General features: G+C 38.4%; 1 protein-coding gene across 1 annotated transcript in view; it reads right to left on the bottom strand.

Moving 5' to 3' along the window:
• Positions 1-11,183: 11,183 nt before the first annotated feature.
• EXPH5 (exophilin 5) overlaps positions 11,184-23,423 on the bottom strand; it is a 75,319-nt gene continuing 63,079 nt past the window's right edge. Inside the window, exons 5-6 of the mRNA XM_079930728.1 lie at positions 21,289-21,424; positions 11,184-18,513 (exon numbers count right to left, since the gene is read on the bottom strand). Coding sequence (XP_079786854.1) covers positions 13,130-18,513; positions 21,289-21,424 — 5,520 coding nt within the window. The 3' untranslated portion in view covers positions 11,184-13,129. The remainder of the gene's footprint in view (positions 18,514-21,288; positions 21,425-23,423) is intronic.

The raw sequence follows: 23,423 nt of genomic DNA on the forward strand, positions 1-23,423 counted from the left end.
ACGCAAACACAATGGTGATTGCTAGGGGACCAGAGAAAAGGCCCAGCGGCGAACAGCTTTGAAGAGTTTAGGGAAATGCCTTCAAACAAGGAATTTCACTGGGTTTACGAGACGCTGAGCAAATATCACTCCCCTGATCCCCTACAAGGCCAAATCTCCCAGCCCTTTTGTTCACATTAGCACCAAATTTTATTACCTATCTCCTGTTTGTTTTCTGCTCAGCAGTCTCCCTCACTGGACTGTGACTCTCTCCATTCTCCCTAATCCCCTAACCCTAACTTCCCTTCTTTCAACAAGTGTTTGCTGAGCATCCACTGAGTTTGGGCCAAGCCTCAAGCCAGGAGCCAGGAGCTGGGCACTGGAGTAGCAGAAGTCACGGTTGAGGCTGGTGGGTGAGCGTCACCTCAAAGTCAGAAGCTGCTGTCCCCTGTAATTGATGAGGAATGATTGGTCTTGATTACTCCTCAGATGCTGAAAGTTGGATCTGGGAAGAGACTGGCAAGGGCCCTATTAGCGGGAAGCCACTGTCTGCCTCTCTTTTCGGACCATCTTATCTATATTAGTTAATTATTTTTCCTTCTTTTATCTGTTTATGGTTTTAATCTATTCAAAGGAAATAAAAGTTCTTCACAGGCTGGGTGAGCCAGGGAAAATTCACGTACCAGTATGGACACAGGATTTCTTTCTTTTTTAAAAATTTATTTATGGCTGCGTTGGGTCTTCATTGCTGCACGCAGGCTTTCTCTAGTTGTGGCGAGCGGGGGCTACTCTTCGTTGCAGTGTGCGGGCTTCTCATTGTAGTGACTTCTCTTGTTGTGGAGCATGGGCTCCAGGCACACAGGCTTCAGTAGTTGCAGCACACAGGCTCAGTAGTTGTTGCTGCCGGGCTCTAGAGCCCAGGCTCAGTAGTTGTGGTGCACAGGCTTAGCTGCTCCATGGCATGTGGGATCTTCCCAGACCAGGGATCGAACCCTTGTCCCCTACATTGGCAGTGGATTCGTTTTTTTTTTTTTTTCTGGTACGCGGGCCTCTCACTGTTGTGGCCTCTCCCGTTGCGGAGCACAGGCTCTGGACGTGCAGGCTCAGCGGCCATGGCTCACGGGCCCAGCCGCTCTGCGGCATGTGGGATCTTCCCGGACTGGGGCACGAACCCGTGTCCCCTGCATCGGCAGGCGGACTCCCAACCACTGCGCCACCAGGGAAGCCCGGCAGTGGGTTCTTAACCACTGCGCCACCAGGGAAGTCTCTGGAACAGAGACTGCATCCTCCTGATAGTTTCTTAATCCAGAGTCACCAAAATCAGGCCCTTGGGCTGCTCAGCATTCCCGCTATGACCAAGGTTTACCAGGGCAAAATCTTTACCATATTTTCCCCACTTCTCTTGACCTATTTTAATAATGCTGAGCAGAGTTTGTAGATAGTGTTCTTTGTACTTTGGAAAAAATTTTCAGAAACCAATAGTAAAGCACTGATAAATTGCAGGGCTAAAGTGTAGCATTACTTGGCATTACTTTCACTGCTAAATTTTATTTTCTGGGAGTGTCTGCATACTTTAAATTGAAAAATTTGCTCTGCTCTAGCTATCGCTTAAAAGGTTGTTTGGAACACATTGTGTTTGCATTCTTTCAAAATAAATATTAAATTTTTTATTCAGAGAAATAATCTGAGGTTTAGCTGGTACTGGATGATAGTAGAATATGGCCTAATAACATTCCATCCAAAAACAACAGAATACAGTTTCTTCTCAAGTGCTCATGGAACATTCTCCAGGATAGATCATATCTTGGGTCACAAATCAAGCCTTGGTAAATTAGAGAAAATTGAAATCGTATCAAGTATCTTTTCTGACCACAACGCTATGAGACTAGATATCAATTACAGGAAAAAATCTGTAAAAAATACAAACACATGGAGGCTAAACAATACAGTACTAAATAGTCAAGAGATCACTGAAGAAATCAAAGAGGAAATCAGAAAATACCTAGAAACAAATGACAATGAAAACACGATGACCAAAACCTATGGGTTGCAGCAAAAGCAGTTCTATGAAGGAAGTTTATAGCAATACAATCCTACCTTAAGAAACAAGAGACATCTCAAATAAACAACCTAACCTTACACCCAAAGCAATTAGAGAAAGAAGAACAAAAAACCCCAAAGTTAGCAGAAGGAAAGAAATCATAAAGATCAGAGCAGAAATGAATGAAAAAGAAATGAAGGAAACAATAGCAAATTTCAATAAAACTAAAAGCTGTTTCTTTGAGAGGATAAAAAAAAAATTGATAAACCGTTAGCCAGACTCATCAAGAAAAAAAGGGAGGAGACTCAAATCAATAGAATTAGAAATGAAAAAGGAGAAGTAACAGCTGACACTGTAGAAATACAAAGTATCATGAGAGATTACTACAAGCAACTATATGCCAATAAAATAGACAACCTGGAAGAAATGGACAAATTCTTAGAAAAGCACAACATTCTGAGACTGAAGCAGGAAGAAATAGAAAATATAAACAGACCAATCACAAGCACTGAAATTGAGACTGTGATTAAAAATCTTCCAACAAAAACCCAGGACCAGATGGCTTCACAGGGGAATTCTGTCAAATATTTAGAGAAGAGCTAACACCTATCCTTCTCACACTCTTCCAAAATACAGCAGAGGGAGGAACACTCCCAAACTCATTCTACAAGACCACCATCACCCTGATACCAAAACCAGACAAAAATGTCACAAGTAAAGAAAACTACAGGCCAATATCACTGATGAACATAGATGCAAAAATCCTCAACAAAATATTAGCAAACAGAATCCAACAGTACATTAAAAGGATCATACAACACGATCGAGTGGGATTTATCCCAGGAATGCAAGGATTCTTCAATATATGCAAATCAATCAATGTGATACGCCATATTAACAAATTGAAGGAGAAAAACCATATGATCATCTCAATAGATGCAGAAAAAGCTTTTGACTAAATGCAGCACCGATTTATGATAAAAATCCTCCAGAAAGTAGGCATAGAGGGAACCTACCTCAACATAATAAAGGCCATATATGACAAACCTACAGCCAACATTGTTCTCAATGGTGAAAAACTGAAACCGTTTCCTCTAAGATCAGGAAAAAGACAAGGTTGTCCACTCTCACCACTATTATTCAACATAGTTTTGGAAGTTTTAGCCACAGCAATCAGAGAAGAAGAAGAAATATAAGGAATCCAAATCAGAAAAGAGGTAAAGATGTCACTGTTTGCAGATGACATGATACTATACAAAGAGAATCCTAAAGATGCTCCCAGAAAACTACTGCGGCTAATCAATGAATTTGGTAAAGTTGCAGGATACAAAATTAATGCACAGAAATCTCTTACATTCCTATATACTAATTATGAAAAATCTGAAAGAGAAATTAAGGAAACACTCCCATTTACCATTGCAACAAAAAGAATAAAATACCCAGCAATAAACCTACCTAAGGAGACAAAAGACCTGTATGCAGAAAACTATAAGACACTGATGAAAGAAATTAAAGATGATACAGATGGAGAGATATACCATGTTCTTGGATTGGAAGAATCAACATTATGAAAATGACTATACTACCCAAAGCAATCTACAGATTCAATGCAATCCCTATCAAACTACCAATGGCATTTTTCACAGAACTAGAACAAAACATTTCACAATTTGTGTGGAAACACAAAAGACCCTGAGTAGCCAAAGCAATATTGAGAAAGAAAAATGGAGTTGGAGGAATCAGGCTTCTGACTTCAGCCTGTACTACAAAGCTACAGTAATCAAGACAGTATGCTACTGGCACAAAAACAGAAATATAGATCAATGGAACAGGATAGAAAACCCAGAGATAAACCCATGCACATATGTCACCTTAGTTTTGGTAAAGGAGGGAAGAATATACAATGGAGAAAAGACAGCCTCTTCAATAAGTGGTGCTGGGAAAACTAGACAGCTACATGTAAAATGATGAAATTAGAACACTCCCTAACACTATACACAAAAATAAACTCAAAATGGATTAGACACCTAAATGTAAGACCGGCCACTATAAAACGCTTAGAGGAAAACATAGGAAGAACACTCTTTGACATAAATCACAGCAAGATCTTTTTTGACCCACCTCCTAGAGTAATGGAAATAAAACCAAAAATAAACAAATGGGACCTAATGAAACTTAAAAGCTTTTGCACACCAAAGGAAACCATAAACAAATGAAAAGACAACCCTCAGAATGGGAGAAAATATGTGCAAATGAAGCAACTGACAAAGGATTAATCTCCAAAATTTACAAGCAGCTCATGCAGCTCGATATCAAAAAAACAAGCAACCCAATCCAAAAATGGGAAGAAGACCTAAATAGATATTTCTCCAAAGAAGATATACAGATTGGCAACAAACACATGAAAGGATGCTCAATATCACAAATCATTAGAGAAATGCAAATCAAAACCACAATGAGGTATCACCTCACACCAGTCAGAATGGCCATCATCAAAAAATCTACAAAAAATAAATGCTAGAGAGGGTGTGGAGAAAAGGGAACCCTCTTGCACTGTTGGTGGGAATGTAAGTTGAAACAACCACTACGGAGAACAGTATAGAGGTTCCTTAAAAAACGAAAAATAGAAGTACCATATGACCCAGCAATCCCACCGCTGGGCATATACCCTGAAAAAATAATAATTCAAAAAGAGCCATGTACCACAATATTCATTGCAGTTCTATTTACAATAGCCAGGTATGGAAGCCACCTAAGTGTCCATCAACAGATGAATGGATAAAGAAGATGTGGCACATATATACAATGGAATATTACTCAGCCATAAATAGAAACGAAATTGAGTTATTTGTAGTGAGGTGGATGGACCTAGAGTCTGTCATACAGAGTGAAGTAAGTCAGAAAGAGAAAAACAAATACCGTATGCTAACACATATATATGGAATCTAAAAAAAAAAAATGGTTCTGAAGAACTGGCGGCAGGACAGGAATAAAGACGCAGACGTAGAGAATGGACTTGAGGACATGGAGGGGGGAAGGGTAAGCTGGGACGAAGTGAGAGAGTGGAATGGGCATATATACGTTACCAAATGTAAAATAGATAGCTAGTGGGAAGCAGCCGCATAGCACAGGTAGATCATCTTGGTGCTTTGTGACCACCTACAGAGCTGGGATAAGGAGGGTGGGAGGGAGGTGCAAGAGGGAGGAGATATGGGGATATATGTATATGTATACCTGATTCACTTTTTTATAAAGCAGAAACACCATTGTAAAGCAATTATCCTCCAATAAAGATGTTAAAAAAATATGGCCTAATAAATTAGATAACATGTGGTGACACTATTTTTGAGAACAGATCAAGGAAGCCATATAATTGTATCTGAACACTTGTTTAGCTGTACTGAGTCTATAGCAACCTGTTTTCTTTCTCATCCTAATCCATATCTTAAAAGGTATATCTCTTCAAATCAACCAATGCCTTGACTAGATTCTTTATAATAAATCAAATATCATTCACTCAACAAACATTTATTCCATGCCTACTATGTTTTACACATTATACTTTGACTTCACAGCTCCTGTGGTTTAGTGGAGAAGAAAGACAAAGAGGAAATGTAAATAGTGTTATAGGTGCTAAAACATGGGTGTCAAGAACTGTATAGTGTCTGAGATTTTACCCTATTTACAAGCTAATAAGTTAGTCTGTTACTGTTTCATGGATGCTGTCAAAAGACACAAGACTCCTGGGTCAGAGACAAAGAACAATATTATTCATTGTAAAAGCAGTAACCAGAGCTTGTTTTGGTTTGTGTTGGATCCCCATGTCTCTTGTTATATGCTGAAATGAGTTCCTCAATAATTCATATGTAGAGGTGTTAACACTAGTACCTCAGAACATCACTGTATTTGGAGACAGTACCTTTAAAGAGATGATTAAGTCAAAAGCAAGTCATTAGGGTGGGCCCTAATCCAATCTAACTGGTGTCCTAGTAAGAAGAGGAAATTTGGGCACACAGAGAGACACCAGGAGTTCTTGGTTACAGGAGACAGACCATGTGAGGATGCAGTGAGAAGGTAGCCATCTGCAATCCAAGGAGAGAGGAGTCAGGAGAAATCAAATTTGATCTTGGACTTCTAACCTCCAGAACTGTGAGAAAATAAATCTTGCCATTTAAGCCAATCAGTCTGTGGAATTTTGTTATGGTGGCCCTAGCAAACGAATACACTCTCTCCACCCACCTCCCCCCCAACAAAAGTCCTGTGGGGACAATGCAAAAGACCTGTCCTGGATGCCTGAAGTGAGTTGCATTACAAGAGATACACTCTAAATTCAGGGGCTTACCATTTTTAGAGTAAGGGGAATTAAGTCTGTTCTTTGTCAGTGGGGAGATGTTTTCTCATCCCTCTAGGATGCTTGCTGCAAACACACCCTGTACCTTTACACTATGGGTAAAGAATAGTCAAGAACTTACATTCTTGGCATTCCCAGCAAAAATGTTCAGATATGTCCAGGGCCCATGGCAGATTGCCTCTACCAACATAAGTACATCAGATGAGGCCCAGTTAACCCAAACTTGGGAGAACTGAGATGCTTTCTGAAAGAGATGACATCTATGCTGACTCATGAAGGTCAAATAAAAATTTGCTGCAGGAAGAGGGGGAGAAGGGCATTCCAGGCAGGAGAAAAGTCATGCACAAAAGTTGAAATAAATGACACACTTCAAGAAGTTTTCTGTTCCCTTTCACATTCATCTATATATTGAGTTCCAATCTCAGACACCTAGAATTACAGTCTGTGTGTGACTCTGGAAGGTCAACATTCAATATGTATGCTTTTATGAATTGCACTGGCCCCTGGAGTCTTCACATTAAAGCTATGTAAAATTCACAGCTATTGATTATTCACTCAGTTCATCATTTTCTACCTTTTCTAGAAACTGTTCCTCTTTTTTTTTTTTTTTTTTTTTTAATATACTACACAATCCAGAGTTAACAGTGAGGCTTTGCGAAACATGACCTTAACCCATGGCCATAGTTGATTGGTCCATAGTTTAGGACCTGCCTCATACTGAACCAGTCGGAATCTTTTCCTTGGGAGTTTAAAATCAGGGTTAAGAGATTTCAATTTGTAACTATTCTCTTAAACAGAGGCAACATAAACGTCATGTTTTTTGCCTTTTAAACTGAAAATGGAGGAGAAATATAGAAAACTCTCTGGGTTTTCTATACAGTGCACTATAGAGGCTTGGTACAGTTCATAAGCAGCATCTTTGCCCTTGGTTTCTGGGATATCCCTGTGTCATTATAATAAATTCATCTTTTAACATTAGAGAATTGTCTAATTTTCAATGTTATTAATAAAAACCTTACTTGGGCTTAGACAAGCTTAGATCTCATAAAAATTCATAAAAATTTATTTTTGATTATTTCAGTAATATTTATTCAGCACCCACTTTTTGTCATGCATTCTGCAAGGTGCTGGGGATATAAACTCAGTGGCTGCCTTTCCATACATTACAGTTCCAAGGGTGGATTTTAGATTATGAGACAACTGGTTTAAATATTAACTTGCATTTAGAATCAGAATACAGGTGTATTTCCTCCTAAAACACACTACTTATTGGTCCAGTCTGAATCAGGCACTCATTCCTGAACCAATCAATTGTGCTCAGACTCTTAGGGTCTTGTAAGAACATTGATTCTTCCACAGTGAAGATGTGGTGGTGGTGGTGGTGGTGGTGGTGATGGGGTGTCAGTTGGAGAATGGAATTGCCAAAGAAAAGAAAGAAGTGTCTACTGAGAAGACAATCATATCAACAACCACTGCATACCTCCAAAGCATTTCTAGAAGTACTTCTGAGTTTACTCTAGACTGCAATGACAGCATAATCTGGAAAGGATGGATGGGATAGAAAGCATGGGCTCAGAGGGAAAATTAGTGCTAGCATTTATTTTATTAAAACACAATGTTTCCTAAAAGTTCTCAACACAAGGAAAAACACAATTTTCTTCTTCTTCTACCCCCGTTCTTTTTGTATCTGTATGAGATGATGAATGTTAATTAAACTTATTGTGACAATCATTTGGCAATATAGGTAAGTCATGTCATTATGCTGTACACTTTAAACTTATACAGTGCTGTATCTCAATTATATCTCAATACAACTGAAAAAAAAACCCCACTATTTTTCACAGACTGTAGTACAAATATTAATTTTCTAAAAGAAAATAACTTATTAAATATTCTCCTGGATAGTAAATCTTTTTAAAAAATTGTCTCTCACTTTTTATCTGTATACCCACTGATAAAATATTCTAAGTGCATAAATACAATCATAATTACACACACACATAGATACCTATGTATACCCATGTGTGTATATATTTATAGTTTCTTTTTTGGAGGGGTCTTGGCTACCTCTTCTCTCTCTTTTCTGCTGTTCTTGAACATACATCTCCACCTCACCCCCCCAGTCTGGCCACAAAACAACCAACATTAATAGCCTAGTATGTAGCCCTCCATAACATACACATGCATATGCAGGTTTCTTGGTTAATGCTTTACAAAAATGAGATTTTGTATTTCTCAGTCAATAGTACCTCACGCAAATTCTTCTAAGTCAACTTGTATAGTTATACCTTATTTTTTTAATGGTTTCATCATATTACATATGTGGGTGTTCATAATATATTGTCACTTCTTATTAGGTATTCACTTTGTTTCTGGTTTTTGCCACAAAATACATTGTAGCAATACAAATGATTATGTGTAACTCTATGCATATTAGTGCTTTTTATTTCTATTGGAGTGGTTTCTGGGGCAAATAAATATGATTCAGCCAGCATACTGATTCTGCATCTTCCTGGTCATAACAAGGACAGAAGCTCCCATGGCAATCCAATAATCTATGGCATGGTTTTAGGAATTGGACCTAGAATTTCAGCGTAATGTTTATCCCCTGAGCCCTACCAATGTGTTTCTGAGCAAAGTATATATGCTTTAATAAATCCTTTTCTATTTGAACCACCTAGAGAGGATTATATTGTCTACAACTAAAAATCCTAGCTGATCTAATGTATTTTAAATTTTAATAAAGGACAGTAAAAATATTGTAAATAAAATACTGCTCATATTCAAGATGATGACACTCTCCTGTCCTTGGTAGAGAGATGGCTTTGGGTTCCTCTTCTAGAAAAGATAAAAGATTAGTACAAATCTACTAATTTGTTTAGCAGGAATTAACATTGCATGTCTTACATTTCAACTGGAAAGGTCTGCTTATCTTTCATAAGTGCTACTGGGCAGTAGATGGCCCAACTCCACGGGGCTTCCTCTTCCTTTATAAGTGTGAGAACTCTCAGAGAGAAATGCCAGACCCTCCTCATTCCTCCTCTCTTTTGCAGCCAAGTACATTGATCTCCACTTATGGTTGGTTGCTTTTTGGTACAAATGGAAGGAGAAGAGAGAAGGAGTCATTGTTTTCTAAAACCACTCATATGGCTGATCTTATTCAATAGCCACCAGTAAGATTTATTTGAATACTTTCGTCCACCACACTCCACCCCCCGTTTTCTTTTTTGTATTCTTCCTGAAACTTTCACACTTAAAAATAATCATTTGAGGATGGGAATAAAAACCAAGTCAAATAATGCATCTATTTAAATCATTTATTTCAACACAGGCATTGTTTCAAATTTGTACCTTGTCTTGTAACACATTTCATATCTAGGGAACAGGTTTGAGAACAAGTACATAAAAGGATTATTTGACAACATTTTAAACAAAAGTGCTTAAGGCTTATTACATGTTTCAGAAACACAGAAGTGCCAGTCACAAAGAGACTCAAAGTAAAATATTTACATATCTACACTGTACATTTAAATGGGTTATTCTGAAGCATTATTACTATTATTAACAATAAACTCTTAGCAAAAAGGCCTCTTTAACCCTCTGGTATTCAATGGAGTATATTACTTTTATGGACATGTGGATATTCCAGTTTGACACCTAGCTTTACCATAACGTAAGTGGACTTTCTTTCACCACCTCAAGTACAGGCACACATGTACCTCCTACACAAAGCAGATTTTATTAGCCTATCATCAGCCAAAACCTTGTTAGCAGCAGTTGGAGTTTTATTAACAGCGATGTATTTACAATATAAGGGAGTAAATTATTTAGAGGGAAGTCTCTAAAAATTAAAATAATCTCATTAAGCCCTATTTTATTTTATTATTTTATTTTTAATTTTATTTATTTATTTATTTTTGCGTTACGCGGGCCTCTCACCGTTGTGGCCTCTCCCGTTGCGGAGCACAGGCTCCGGACGCGCAGACTCAGCGGCCATGGCTCACGGGCCCAGCCGCTCCGCGGCATGTGGGATCCTCCCAGACCGGGGCACAAACCCACTTCCCCTGCATCGGCAGGCAGACTCTTAACCACTGCGCCACCAGGGAAGCCCCTAAGCCCTATTTTAAATGGACTTTACATGTAAAATTTATGGCTATGGAAGTCTATCATTTAAACAAGTTAATAATTTACCAGGTACTTATTAATATTGATTTCTTCATTATTTACTCCATTTATGTGACTATTTACTTTAATGATGATTATATATTTTAGAAAACGAGTTATGAGTATAAAAATGACTACTATAAATTATTATAGCTATACCAAAAATGAATATTAAAAAGCAGCAGTTTGTATGTTAAAATACATAGACATTTGCTATACTTCTTTAATGAAGTGTTTTATAAAGGTATAAAATTATAGAAGGTGCTATTTTCATGAATTTTCTGTTTGCTTGACTTTTGAGCCAGACCAACAAGCAAATATTACAAATAGTGCAATGAGCATTGGCCATCAATGACCTTTGAATTCAGATGGTAGATTCTAGTACAGAGAAGCAGGGTCCCAAAGTAGTTGTTTAGCCTGACTTTAATTTACCTAATTGTTGATATAGGCTAAATTCAGTGAAAAATAAGCTAACTTCATCTCACTTTTGTAACATACATGTAGACTCAGAATATTTACTGAAATAGATTGGTAAATGATCATTTAAAAAACCAAGAATCTTAATATTAAAATATTAACTTCGAATATTTTAAAATTAAATAGAAAACATAGGTCATGGTTTATGAATTTTATTTAAATTATCAGATAAATAGAAAAAGGAAGGTAGAATTTACAAACATACATGAAACAAAGAATAAACTGTTATTTATTCTTCACCATACAAATTTAAATGGAAACATTTAGAACAGTTGATTTAGAATTCTACTGTCAGTCTCTTTGAGGTCAGGATTGGCCAGAGCTTGAAGTTTAAGACAATGTATAGATTGAAGAAATAGCTTTCATGTAATTACCTCAGTTTCCTTAGTTTTGAGTTTCATGGGAACAATGCAAACTAGCTCTGGCATTTTGCTTCTAGGCAAGGCAATGTTTAGGAGGATAATAATAATATAGTCCTTTCTTGCATTTCTATCAGTTCCAAATTTCTGCATACTTCCCCAACACCTATCATTATCCTTAATTTATATGGATGAAACAAACTAGGTGAGAAAAATGGAAACTAAAATGAGGCCAGGAAGCAAATATAAACCAAACAAGATGAAATCCATTCATGCTGACCCTCACAGTACTAAGATCCAGGATAGCATGATTTCTGTAGTTCTAGCAGATTAGCTTCACTGCCACCTGTTTATTGGTCTTTATGCTGATTAGGAGGAGAGAAAACCCCAAAAATTCCGCATGGCAAATAAAGAGTTAGGAAAGCCAAGTTATCAGTGGGTGTGACAAGTTATTTAGTCTAGATAAATTATTAAAAGAATCATAGTGACGAGCCCTTAGAAGTTCTGCCTTCTAATTTCCAAGGGTCTGGTAAATGATCTGGCAAAGAAGCCTGTGAACCCCAAGGTGTCAGATCTGACTTGGTAGTACTTTAGGGACTTGACCAAGGCTACCATTTGCAACTAAAATGTCTCACATGGAAAAAAGTGTTCTATCCTGCAAATAAAGAAAAAATTTAAATGGATGGTTCTGGAGAAATGGAAGAAAAAAGGAACAGTTGCAGAGAGAGCTGCAGTAAGGATGTCAGTCTCATGAAGGGATGTCTGCTTATCTCTACCCCTCAGTTATGTTCCCTTCCTAAGCAGAAATTCTGTGGCAAAGCCACCTTCTGTACCATCCTAGAAACTATTTCAAAGGAATTCCTAGAAGTACTAATGTTCTTTGGCTTACTAGGGATTTACCTCTTCATCTACTATCTCAAGCACTTCAAATATGTGTTTCCCTGGCTCCGCTATGGATAAAACAGGATGTCCTTATAGATAAGGCCTTATCTTTGCTCAAAAGAAAAAACCCCCAAAAAACCCAAACTCTAAACCTCCTAAATGTTGATGAGTCAGACAGGATAATAATACTTACTCCATTGTTATCACCCTATATTTTATTAAATGCCATGAATATAAGGTATGGAAGAGGCAAGACAGAGTTTTGCTGTTGTGCTGGGATATTAAAGTTGTAAATCACCATGAAAGGTATAAGAAAGTTAGGGGGAAAATAGAGCAGAAAACCAAAACTGGACAGTGAATTAGAGATTAAGTTTGGGCTGAGTGGCAGAAGGCCAAGGATATATACAGGGGAAGAAAACAGCAGAGAATCCCTCTAAACAAGAATTCATTGCTCTAGAATTCAGGAAGTCTATATATAGGGTGTGGAGGGGGAAAAAAAGAGAATTTGGATTGTTTCAGAGCAGGAACTGCCCAGACTAGATATTTTTTTTTTCTAATGTCTGTCCTTTCCGTAGACATACATATTTGCACTTTATTTACATTACAAACTTTTTTTTTTTTTTTTTTTTTTTTTTGCAGTTCGTGCGCCTCTCACTGTTGTGGCCTCTCCCGTTGCGGAGCACAGGCTCTGGACGCGCAGGCTCAGCGGCCATGGCTCACAGGCCCAGCCACTCCGCGGCATGTGGGATCTTCCCGGACCGGGGCACGAACCCTTGTCCCCTGCATCGGCAGGCGGACTCTCAACCACTGCGCCACCAGGGAAGCCCTACATTACAAACTTTTGGTGAAAAGGTTATACATTTTATAGAAAAAGCTTCACAGTTCTGACTCTTTGTCATTTTCATCCAGGTAGTATTCGTCATCCGTGGTTGTGTCTGTGTCACAATCTGAGTCTACTGGATCATCTTCATAGATATTAAGTGGTGCACTTAGAGATAAGCCATCTTTTGGCATCTGATTACTAGGAGAATTAGAACTTGATGACTCTGTTGGGTTAGGAGAGTTAACTACATCATCTTTCAGGAAGCCAGGGTTCTTAAGAAAACTTGGTTTCCATAATCTTCCTTGTGTGAGTGACCTCTTTACATTCTCCAAGAAAGCCAGTTGTTGTTCTTTCCCAAATATCCCATAGTCAATAGGTCTGGATATAGATGTTGCAGACCTAGGACCCATTTTTGGCCCGCTGTTGTACAAAGCCCAACTTTCATTTTCATCACAGGAGGGTAGTTCAGAAAAAGATTTGAATCTTCGACTGTACCCACTGTTGTTAGAGAATTCATTCCCAAGGGTCAGTTGACTCAGGGCATTGTCAATGGAAGTACTTTCAGAAAAATGACGCTCTCTGAATTTTGGAGGATGACTTTTTCGTAGTAGAGCACCGTGCACATTGATGCTTTTTAAACTCTTTGAATGATAGGGGTGTGGCTCAGGTTCCCACTCCAGAGATGAAGCACTCCTTTGTTGTTGCTGAAAACTGGCCAGTGGCATGCTTACTGTAGATTTCTCTGCAGGCTCCAATTGAAAAGGAGGGTTCAGCCCCCTCTGATGGTCAGGGAAATCTGCTTCCCTGAGGCTGATCAATGAGGGTTGGGCCAGGGCTTCTGACTCTCCTTCCAAAATCTGAGCTACTGTTACATCCTTAGAATTCTCATACTTTAGTTGTGATTCTGAGATTTTTTTAAACTCATTTTGATGTGGCTGTGAAATATTGTTAGACTTCTGATTGCTTAAGTGTGTAGAAGTTTCTCTGTTGGTTATTGCAGTAACCTGGAGAGGGTCCTCGGATTTCTCCACATTTACTCCATCATTACTTAACCTGCTTTCATCTGTGGATTCTGTGGACTTTAACGTAGGCACAGGGGAGTGTGGGTTGCACTCTGGTGTGCCAGGGGATAAGGTGCTAAAGCCAGAATTGTTCCCACTTTGAGGAAAGATAGTAGTTACATGTCTTCTGGGGTATAAATCTTCAGCTGGAAATTTTCTGCTTGCTTTGGACATAACTGCCAATCTGTGTTTAACTGAAGATCTGTTTTCCCCTTTTTCTAGGTCATCCAAGCTTTTTTTACTTTTATTACTTCCTTCAAGAAGTGAAGGTTGATTCCATGCCAACTCCTGCATTTCATCTTTAGCCTTGCTCTCTGTCATATTTACCTCCTGACTTCTTTGAGGTAGTTCTCTGGGTTCAGACTGTAAACTGTCTAAATCTTGTTCACTTGAACAAGTCTTCTCATCAAGCTGTAGTTTATGCAAGGCTGGAGTAAGAGCAAAGACTTGGCTTTCTGAGTCAGAAAGTGGTTTATCAGGGTTTTTTGGGAAATCTTTTCTAATTCCCCCTCTTACTTCCCCAGGCTGCAATCCATTGGAGCTATCATCTATAGCTATACCTGTTATATCTTTCTGAAGACTTCCAGTAGCTGTAATGGTTATAGCACTACTTGTACACTCCCCAGAACTTCTAATAATTTGTGAATTTTCAACATTCTCTTCTGAATGGGCTGGGAGGTTAGAAAAATCACTGTTACCTGATTTAATGGATTGCTGACAATTTTCAGATTTCTCTCTTGTAACTTTTTTTCCCTGAAGCATTAGTGAAGTATACAGGGTTTCACTTCGCAATTTTCCCCCTTTCTCTTTCTTGCTTTGTGAATCACATAAAGGTGTTTTAGCTAAGTTGTGTGGGGAAACCTCTCTAGATTTAGGTTCTCCTTTATGAAGAGAAACATCTGCTTCAATAGAAGCAATTTCCTGTAATGTAGGCTCTGAGGACCTAAAACTTGGTAATTGTAAACCAGTCATATTTTCAGTAGTGTGAGAAAGATGGCTGTTCTCCTGAGCAGAGCTGACCTGCATCTTTAGCTCTTTCGAGGAAGGTGTTCCTGACTGCTCGTGTGTAGAACAATTTAGTTTGTCTTTTTCTAAAGCATTAGGAGATATTTCAGTCCCCACTTTAGTTGATTCTGTAAGTGAATCGATATTTTGTGTATACTTTTGAAGAAGGTTACAGAACTTTTTTCTGTGTTTCCTTGGTAGAGTATAGTATATTGAAATCACCTCAAGACATTTCACATTATCTTCATCACCAGAAACAGAAAACATGCTAGTAGTCTTAAATTTATGTAATGTTTTCCCACTTTCTTTGCCTGACAAATCTGCAGAAAAAGGTAAAGGGTGTTCATTTGGATGGGAAAATATACCTGTCCTGGAGGCAGAAATTCTACCATTCTTTTCAGTGCATTCCTGAAAGTATTCCTTCTGGTGGTGTCTTTTGCTTAAAGAACACTCCCGAACAGATGAGTCACTTCCCAGAGGGTTAATGAGTCTCTCCCAAGGCTTTAGTGTTATAATAGAAGCATCTGTATCTGAGACTAAACCTTCTTTTCTTTCATCTCTTCCAGTTGAGGCATATGGCACCCCTGAGGGACATGACACAGCCCTCTTGATGAGGACTTGAAGTGGTCCTTTTCTAACAGAAGCAGATCCAATGTTTGTCATATTTGTCATCTCCTCTGTGGCTTCAGGTGGTATTGAGACTGAGTCTGAAACTACTCTGGAATATTTGCTCTCTGACTCACAAGAACTGGGACTGAATTTGTTTGATGTGTACTTCCCTACTGGATCTTCCACATCATTTTTGATTTGGAATGCAAGTTGCTCATTCCTAAACGAAGAAGGCATTTTCTTACTTTCAGACTTCCTGTTATTGATGAGAAAACTGGCTGATTTTCTTGGTAAGGTACAATAAATTGTGTGAAGCTCAGGAGGCTTGGAATTGCTTTCAGTTCCCTCAATGAGGTTACTGCTGTCACTTGTGGGTATTGATCTACTTTCCGTTTTGCTTAATTTTTCGGTATAGGATATACGTCGTCTTATTTTTCCTTTTCCCTTTCCATCCCTGAAAGGAGGATGTGAATGGCATTTGACAACATCAACCACTTCATTATGTACAGGCATACAATTAACATTACTCTTTTGGTTTTCTGAGAAGCTTAGGGAAAATTGACTATTTTGGTTCTTGCAATCATTGTCTTTTTTTTCTCTTTCTCCCAGAGACAGATCTTTGCTTGAAGGACATTTCCAGGAGAACCCTGCAGTAGAAGGAATCACCAGAGCATCAAGGCAAGAATCATTTGATGGTAAGGAATCTGGTAGTGTACCTGATGACAGATCTAAAGAATCACATGGCACATTGTGGTTGGCAGGTGACTTGCTACAGTTGGTAGAATAAGTTGTGGTACATTGTTCTTCCTTGGTATCTAAAACAGCAGGCTTTTCTGAAGACTGTGCATTTTGATTATCAGTACGTTCAGGACTCCCGTGGTTATTTTTAATAATGTTTGAAATATCTTTATTTCTTACTGTTAATTCCTGGTGAAAACCTTGACTTGGGCTGAGAGAAGGTGATGTTGTTTTGCTTTCTTGAATGAAAGGAAGGGAAGTTGCTGAGCCAAGTTTTCTGTTCCCAGTATAACTCTTATCTTTTTTTAGTTCATTGGCTTTATGAATTTTGGAGATATCTCTCCTGGAAATCTCTCCAGGCAAACTTTTTGAACTTATCGTCGTAGATGCATTAAAAACAAATCTGTTGCTCTTGGCTGAGTCCTGAGAGAGGAAATTTTGAAAATCAGGTAAAGGGTTAGAAATTACTGTCTGTGAAACAAGTTGGGGTATTTCACCTGTCATGGTTGTCTGGTCTATCTTGTTTAGTTGTTTGTCTTTTTCCAAAACAGATCCATTCAAGTCTTTCTCACTATTCACTTCCGTGACCAAGATATTGGGCTGGCTTTCAGTCAGAGGTGGAGAATCAACTGAATCACTGTTGGTCCCAGTGACTTCTGTATAGTTTCTGATTGGAAGAGAAGCAGGCTTAATTTTCTGCAAAGTGACTGTGGGATTCTGAAAGTTGGGACTCTGAGGATTCCCTCTGTCATCAGGAATCTGTGGGAAGGTAGTTTTGAATGAGGATGCTAGAGTTTGAGCAATTTCAAATGAGTAAGGTTCTTTGTTTATATGTAGTTCCACAGGAGAACTGTCCTGTTGACATTCTAACCCATCAGATTTGATGTGATAGCTTGAACCAGGCATGGGGCAAACATTCGGTGCACTAAAATAAGTAGACTGGTTCCTTTTAACTTGTGACACCTCCATGCTCTCCAGTGTGGATGCCTGAGAATCAAACTGTGAGGGATGTGGCTTCTCTTGGTTTCTGGAAATATTTGTCCTGTACCTAGGAGAAAATGACCCCCAGTGTTGAGAAGGAACACTATGACAATGACCAGCTAAAAATGCACTATTTGCTTCAATGGAGATCATTTCAAAGTCTCTGTCAGAAGAAGTGAATGGTTTCCTGCTTTGATGAAAGTCAGACCAGGAAGAATGTTTTTCCTGTTGGCCCCCAAAAGGACTTGGTCTAAATCTCTGTTCCCTGCTCCATCCAAAGGTATTGCTAAGGAAAGACCCAGTAAATGGGTTATCTTCATGGTAGAACAGCATATTCTCTGAGTTCTCAAATGGGTCAGCACTCATTGCATTATTCATGGGGGCATTTAAACCAACACTTCGGTGAACACTCTGTGGATGGTAAAATTCATATCTCCTATCCTCCTGAAAACACCTGGGATACATATACTGGTCAGCAAGGTCAATTTCCATTGGTGATGGTGCCCTCAGGAACTCTTCCTGGTTCTGCCTATCACTAGAGGAATCTGATCTATTCCATATGATAGATGATAAAGGAGTTCTCTTTGGGCTCTGTTGGTGGCTTGGTGGTATAAACCCAGTCTTGATCTGAGTTGTGGCTGAAAAAGGTAAGCTTCTTGCTGTGAAATACCCTGTAGCTGGTGAGGCTGATTGTTGTCTGCTGTCAAAATACAGAGAAATACTACCAAAAATATTCTTTTGCACATAATCTTCTTTTAAGACTCTGGGTTCCCTTGTCTTGTACATATCACAGATTGTCCTTGTTCTAGGAGAAAAGGTTTTAAAACCTTCCTTAGGGGTTCCTGGTCTTAGGATGTCATAGATAGACATATTAGAAGTTTCATTACAGCAATTTTTGTGCCTTGCTGTGATATTACGGTGTTTATTCCCACTGGAGTAAAAACGACTGAACTGTGTTCTTGATCCATAGTTGAGAGGTGTTCTGGCATCCAATGAGCTTGGAGACTGTTCCTGAGCCAGTTTTCCATCCAAATCATCTAAAACTAAAAGGAGAATATACGTCATTTTTTTGCATAAGATTTTACAGTCTAATAATATTTTGAGTTGTTGAAGGCTCCGCTTGAAGAAACATAATCCCTTATAATTTTTAGATCATATCACCATAAATGTTATGACATTAACTTTGATTATGTCTTTAAGATAGTTTGACTTTTACAAGCCTGTAATGGAAGTTTCTTTTTCATTTTCACACTTTTTCAAATCACACATTTTCAAAGTTGACCTTCCAAAATGTCTTAAGAACATAAAAGCACATTTTCCCCCCTAACAGTAAATTTTAATCATGGTTTCTAGTGAATCTTTTGTGTCACTAGGTAGCTATAATGTTTCCAATTATGTTTACCTCAGGGGATTGTAAAAGATATGAAAGTCTGTAAATAACATGTGAGTTCTTAGTTGTACTTAGTTGCACATTACTGCCAAAAGTTTAGCATCCAATTTATTAACATACCTATTTGGATGGTAACAGATATATTTTATCATATTCATGTTACAATAAATATGAGTAGATTGTGTATTTTTTTAAGAAATGTTCATTAAAAAAATAAAATCTGACATGAGAAATAAGTTATGGGATTATTTAAATTGCTGAAGAACTTTTTGGTTTACAGAAATCTATCCTTCTGAGTTACATAAAATGGTGCACTTTCTTTGGTTAATTAAAATTATTTGTCATTAAAAATTGTAATTTTAGGGGTTTCCCTGGTGGCACAGTGGTTGAGAGTCTGCCTGCCGATGCAGGGGACAGGGGTTCGTGCCCCGGTCTGGGAAGATCCCACATGCCGCGGAGCGGCTAGGCCCGTGAGCCATGGCCGCTGAGCCTGTGCGTCCGGAGCCTGTGCTCCGCAACGGGAGAGGCCACATACAGCAAAAAAAAAAAAAAAAAAAAATTGTAATTTTAACTCTTCAATGACAGGGAAAGTGAGGTATATCGGTATCTGAGTGAATGTAAGTGAGACGTACTTATAATATACCAATTATGTTAGGACAGGTGCTGAAGGGGTTTTTGATATCTGCTCTGAATTTTCTCTACTCTCTTTTATTTGTAAGTTGGTGCTATTAAGTTCGCATAGCCAGCAAAAGAACTAGTCTTGAGCATGAAAGATCTGTAACTAAGGAATTCTTCAGGGAAAACATTCGTCAATGTTTTAGTGAAAAAAATTATTTTTCTCCTGTCCCTGAAATAATTTATTTCCTACATCCACAAATAAAATAATCAAGCAATGCCAAAATATAAGGCAGGGCAAAAAGAAAAGAAAACTACATAAATCTGTCTTTAAAGCAAATTATAATGAAATCTCTTTGATTTCTGTTTTCCCTTTCAAGCTGTTCATAGTTTTTTCTTCCTCCTTAAATAAAGTCTTTTGCTGACTACAAAAGCAATATATGGTAAATACAGGAAAATATAACAAAAGAGGTAAAATCACCTGGAGTCCTTCTTCCCAGAGATAACCACTCTTAACATCAGTATCACGGGACTTTAAATTATTCAAAGTTACTTTGATTCCGAAATTAATACTGCTATTTGACTCACTACTCTTGAGGTCAAAAAAATTCCTGTTCTGCTTCTCCTTTTTATTTTCAGAGAGGTCAAGTCATTTTTTTTTTTTATTTCATAAAAAGTAGCTCTCCTCTACTAGCAAAACCTTTGTTTCGGAACAGAAGTTTTCCTCTGGGTCTCTTTTCTCTGAAGCAAGTTCTCTGGCAGTAACCATCTTACTGAAAGGAGTTAACCAACCAGCTGGATGTCTCTCAATGATCACACCACCTGTCCTAACTATAGGGCTGAGGTGACATCATTGCCCTTGGAAATTGAATTTAGTTCCTCAAGGTGAAGCTAGTGAATGATTTCAGACTTCACTTTTCAAATGGCTAGGCTTATTTTATATAGAATAAACTATGTCAAGGTGAGCTATGCTTGTATAATAAGGTCCATGTGTATATAGTACTTTTGGAACCTGTTTTAGTCTTTATTGTTATCTATTGTACAAGGTTAATTGTTTAACAACGATCAGATTTCATCACAGTGCATTTAGGTCCTAATCAGGAACAATAAAAGTCTATTAAGGACAGTAAACTTTATAGATATATTTCCTAAAGACATATCTTTTCCTTTTTACCTGGGTTTAAATATTAAACATTATTACCATTCCATAGATTTATCAGGGCTTGATCCAAGAATATTTGCTTAGATTATATTTAAATATAAGATTCTTTAGGGACTTCCCCGGTGGCGCAGTGGTTACGAATCCACCCGCCAATGCAGGGGACATGGGTTCGAGCTCTGGTCTGAGAAGATCCCACATGCCGCGGAGCAACTAAGTCTGTGCGCTACAACTACTGAGCCTGTGTTCTAGAGCCCGCGAACCACAACTACTGAGCCCATGTGCTACAACTACTGAAGCCCGCACGCCTAAGAGCCCATTCTCCGCAACAAGAGAAGCCACCGCGATGAGAAGCCCGCGCACCGCAACGAAGAGTAGCCTCCGCTCACCACAACTAGAGAAAGCCTGCACAGAGCAACAAAGACCCAACACAGCAAAAAATAAATAAATTAATAAATTAATTTAAGAAAATGATTCTTTAATATTTGTGTTAATAGCATGTAACCACATCTTCTTCAGGTAAGGTAAACAAGAGGGACTTCAGAAATGAGGTACAGGGTTTGATACATTTTGAGCACTTTAATACAGACTGTAATTATTATTTGCTTTCCTTTAGTACTGGGAATTCCAAAGCAATTCAATGCACAGACTTACCTTGGAAAAACTCATCCTCTAGCAGTGAAGCATCCCACGGAGGCATGCTACTTCCCTCCCTCATGCCTGCTGGCTTGGGGACAAATGCACTGCCAATGGGTTGATTTTCCAGAGGTGAATTGTATATTTTTGCCTGCTAATTTTAAAATAGAAAATGTAATATTATTTCTGGACTTCCCCAGCCAACATGTTCCCACGAAAATGTCCCAAGCTTAAAAGTCCTAGTCTAGGGCTTCCCTGGTGGCACAGTGGTTAAGAGTCCACCTGCCGATGCAGGGGACACGGGTTCGTGCCCCGGCCCGGGAGGATCCCACGTGCCGCGGAGCGGCTGGGCCCGTGAGCCGTGGCCGCTGAGCCTGCGCGTCCGGAGCCTGTGCTCCGCAGCAGGAGATGCCACAGCAGTGAGAGGCCCGCGTATCGCAAAAAAAAAAAAAAGTCCTAGTCTAAGAACAGCAAATAAATTTTCCTAACATTTATTTCTCTAGTTGTAATGTTTTGTTGCTTTTGCAATTTGCAACTGATCACAAACTTCTCCATACCTACATTAATTCCTTTCAGTATGAGCCTCTCCGTGCAAAAGATTCCTACAAATTTACATAGCACTACAAAAATCTTAAGGAGGTTCCTGGAAAATAGGAAAAAAATTGACCTCTCTTGAGTGGGGAATGTTGTCTCTCTGGCCCCAGTGGCTGTAATTTTAGATTTCTTAACACTGTACCTATTTTCTCTCAAGAGGCGGTTAGCTGAAACTTGCGGTAGATCTTAAGATTTGTAAACTTGATGGATTTAGGAAAAAAAAGTATTTCTATCCATGGAAATCATGTAGCATGGTAGAACCTCCCAGATACACATAAGGAACTGATTAATCATTCTGAAAAAAAGGCGCTGAAAAGCATGACCTTATAATTTTTTTTTAAACCTTTGCTAGTTTTATAGGATTTAGGAGAATGATGTAGAGTTCTTTACTAGCAAATTATATCTTGATTTCATTAAATCCATCACTGCTCTACTTTTAAGTTTTAATTTGTCTTTATAACCTTGGGGAATTATCCACTCCCACACCTCCACTTCCTTTTGCCAAAACTCCATTTGCATTTCCTCTGGCAAACTGGGTCTGCCACTCATGACTCCACTTTAACTCATCCTGCCTGCATCCCTGCACAAGGCCACTTCCCATTCCAATTGCTTTATTTTCAGTTCACTTTCTACCCAGTCCTTGCCGCTTGAATCCTTCTCTTCCCCAATTTTTCTCTTTTATTTGATGTTCACTATCACATTTAATCTCATCTTGAATGCTTAAGGCCAAATCTCTAATATTTCTAAAGCTCCAGCTTTTTAATTTCCTCAACACAGGTGTGTCCAATTCTAAAGCCTAGGTTCTCTTAATCCTTGCATTCGTCATAATCTAGTATTTTTATACCTGTTTGTTTTCTTTCTCAAGATCTAGGTCAGTTATTTCTTACAGAAGCCCTGCCCAAATTTCATTGACTTGTCATTTTCAGTTCTATGGGTAAGCTGTAATTGAATACATACAGAGGAGATTTAGTAATAAGAAAAATAATCCAATGATAATTTATTGGTTATTGGATATAATTTAACACACTTATGTTAAATTCAGAAGTAAACAAATATTAGAAGCACGATATAACTATAGGGATATACCAATTGGAGGTAATAAAACTAGAAACTAATCATTTGAAAAATCAGATCAGTTACAGTTACACTTTTCTCTCTACAGTGCATCGAGGTGTTCTCTTTTGTGTCCTACCTACTGTCTCTCCAAGTCTTTATTTGTGCTAATAACAATTAGCCATGAACCTTATAAGCCCATTCTTCCCAAACCTTCAGTTTTGGTAGTTGGTGCAGAGTAGATACATTTAAGAGAATAGTAAGCATCATTGTCTCCCAACCATTTTAACATTCAAATAAACTTCAGATTTCCTCTATGTAGACCAGAGTACATTCTTTTTGGCCTCCTGGATCACATTCCTTTATAATGAATTTATAATGAAATGCAAAGTACATGAACTGAACACTCAGGTGAAGAGAAGAACCTCTCTAGGCGGGAAGGGTTTCTACCAAGAGACTGTGAATATAACATCCTTTGGTTATATTTCTGCACAGATCTTCTGCTT

This window comes from Stenella coeruleoalba (assembly GCF_951394435.1).
Source record: "Stenella coeruleoalba genome assembly, chromosome: 8".
NCBI lineage: Eukaryota > Metazoa > Chordata > Mammalia > Artiodactyla > Delphinidae > Stenella > Stenella coeruleoalba.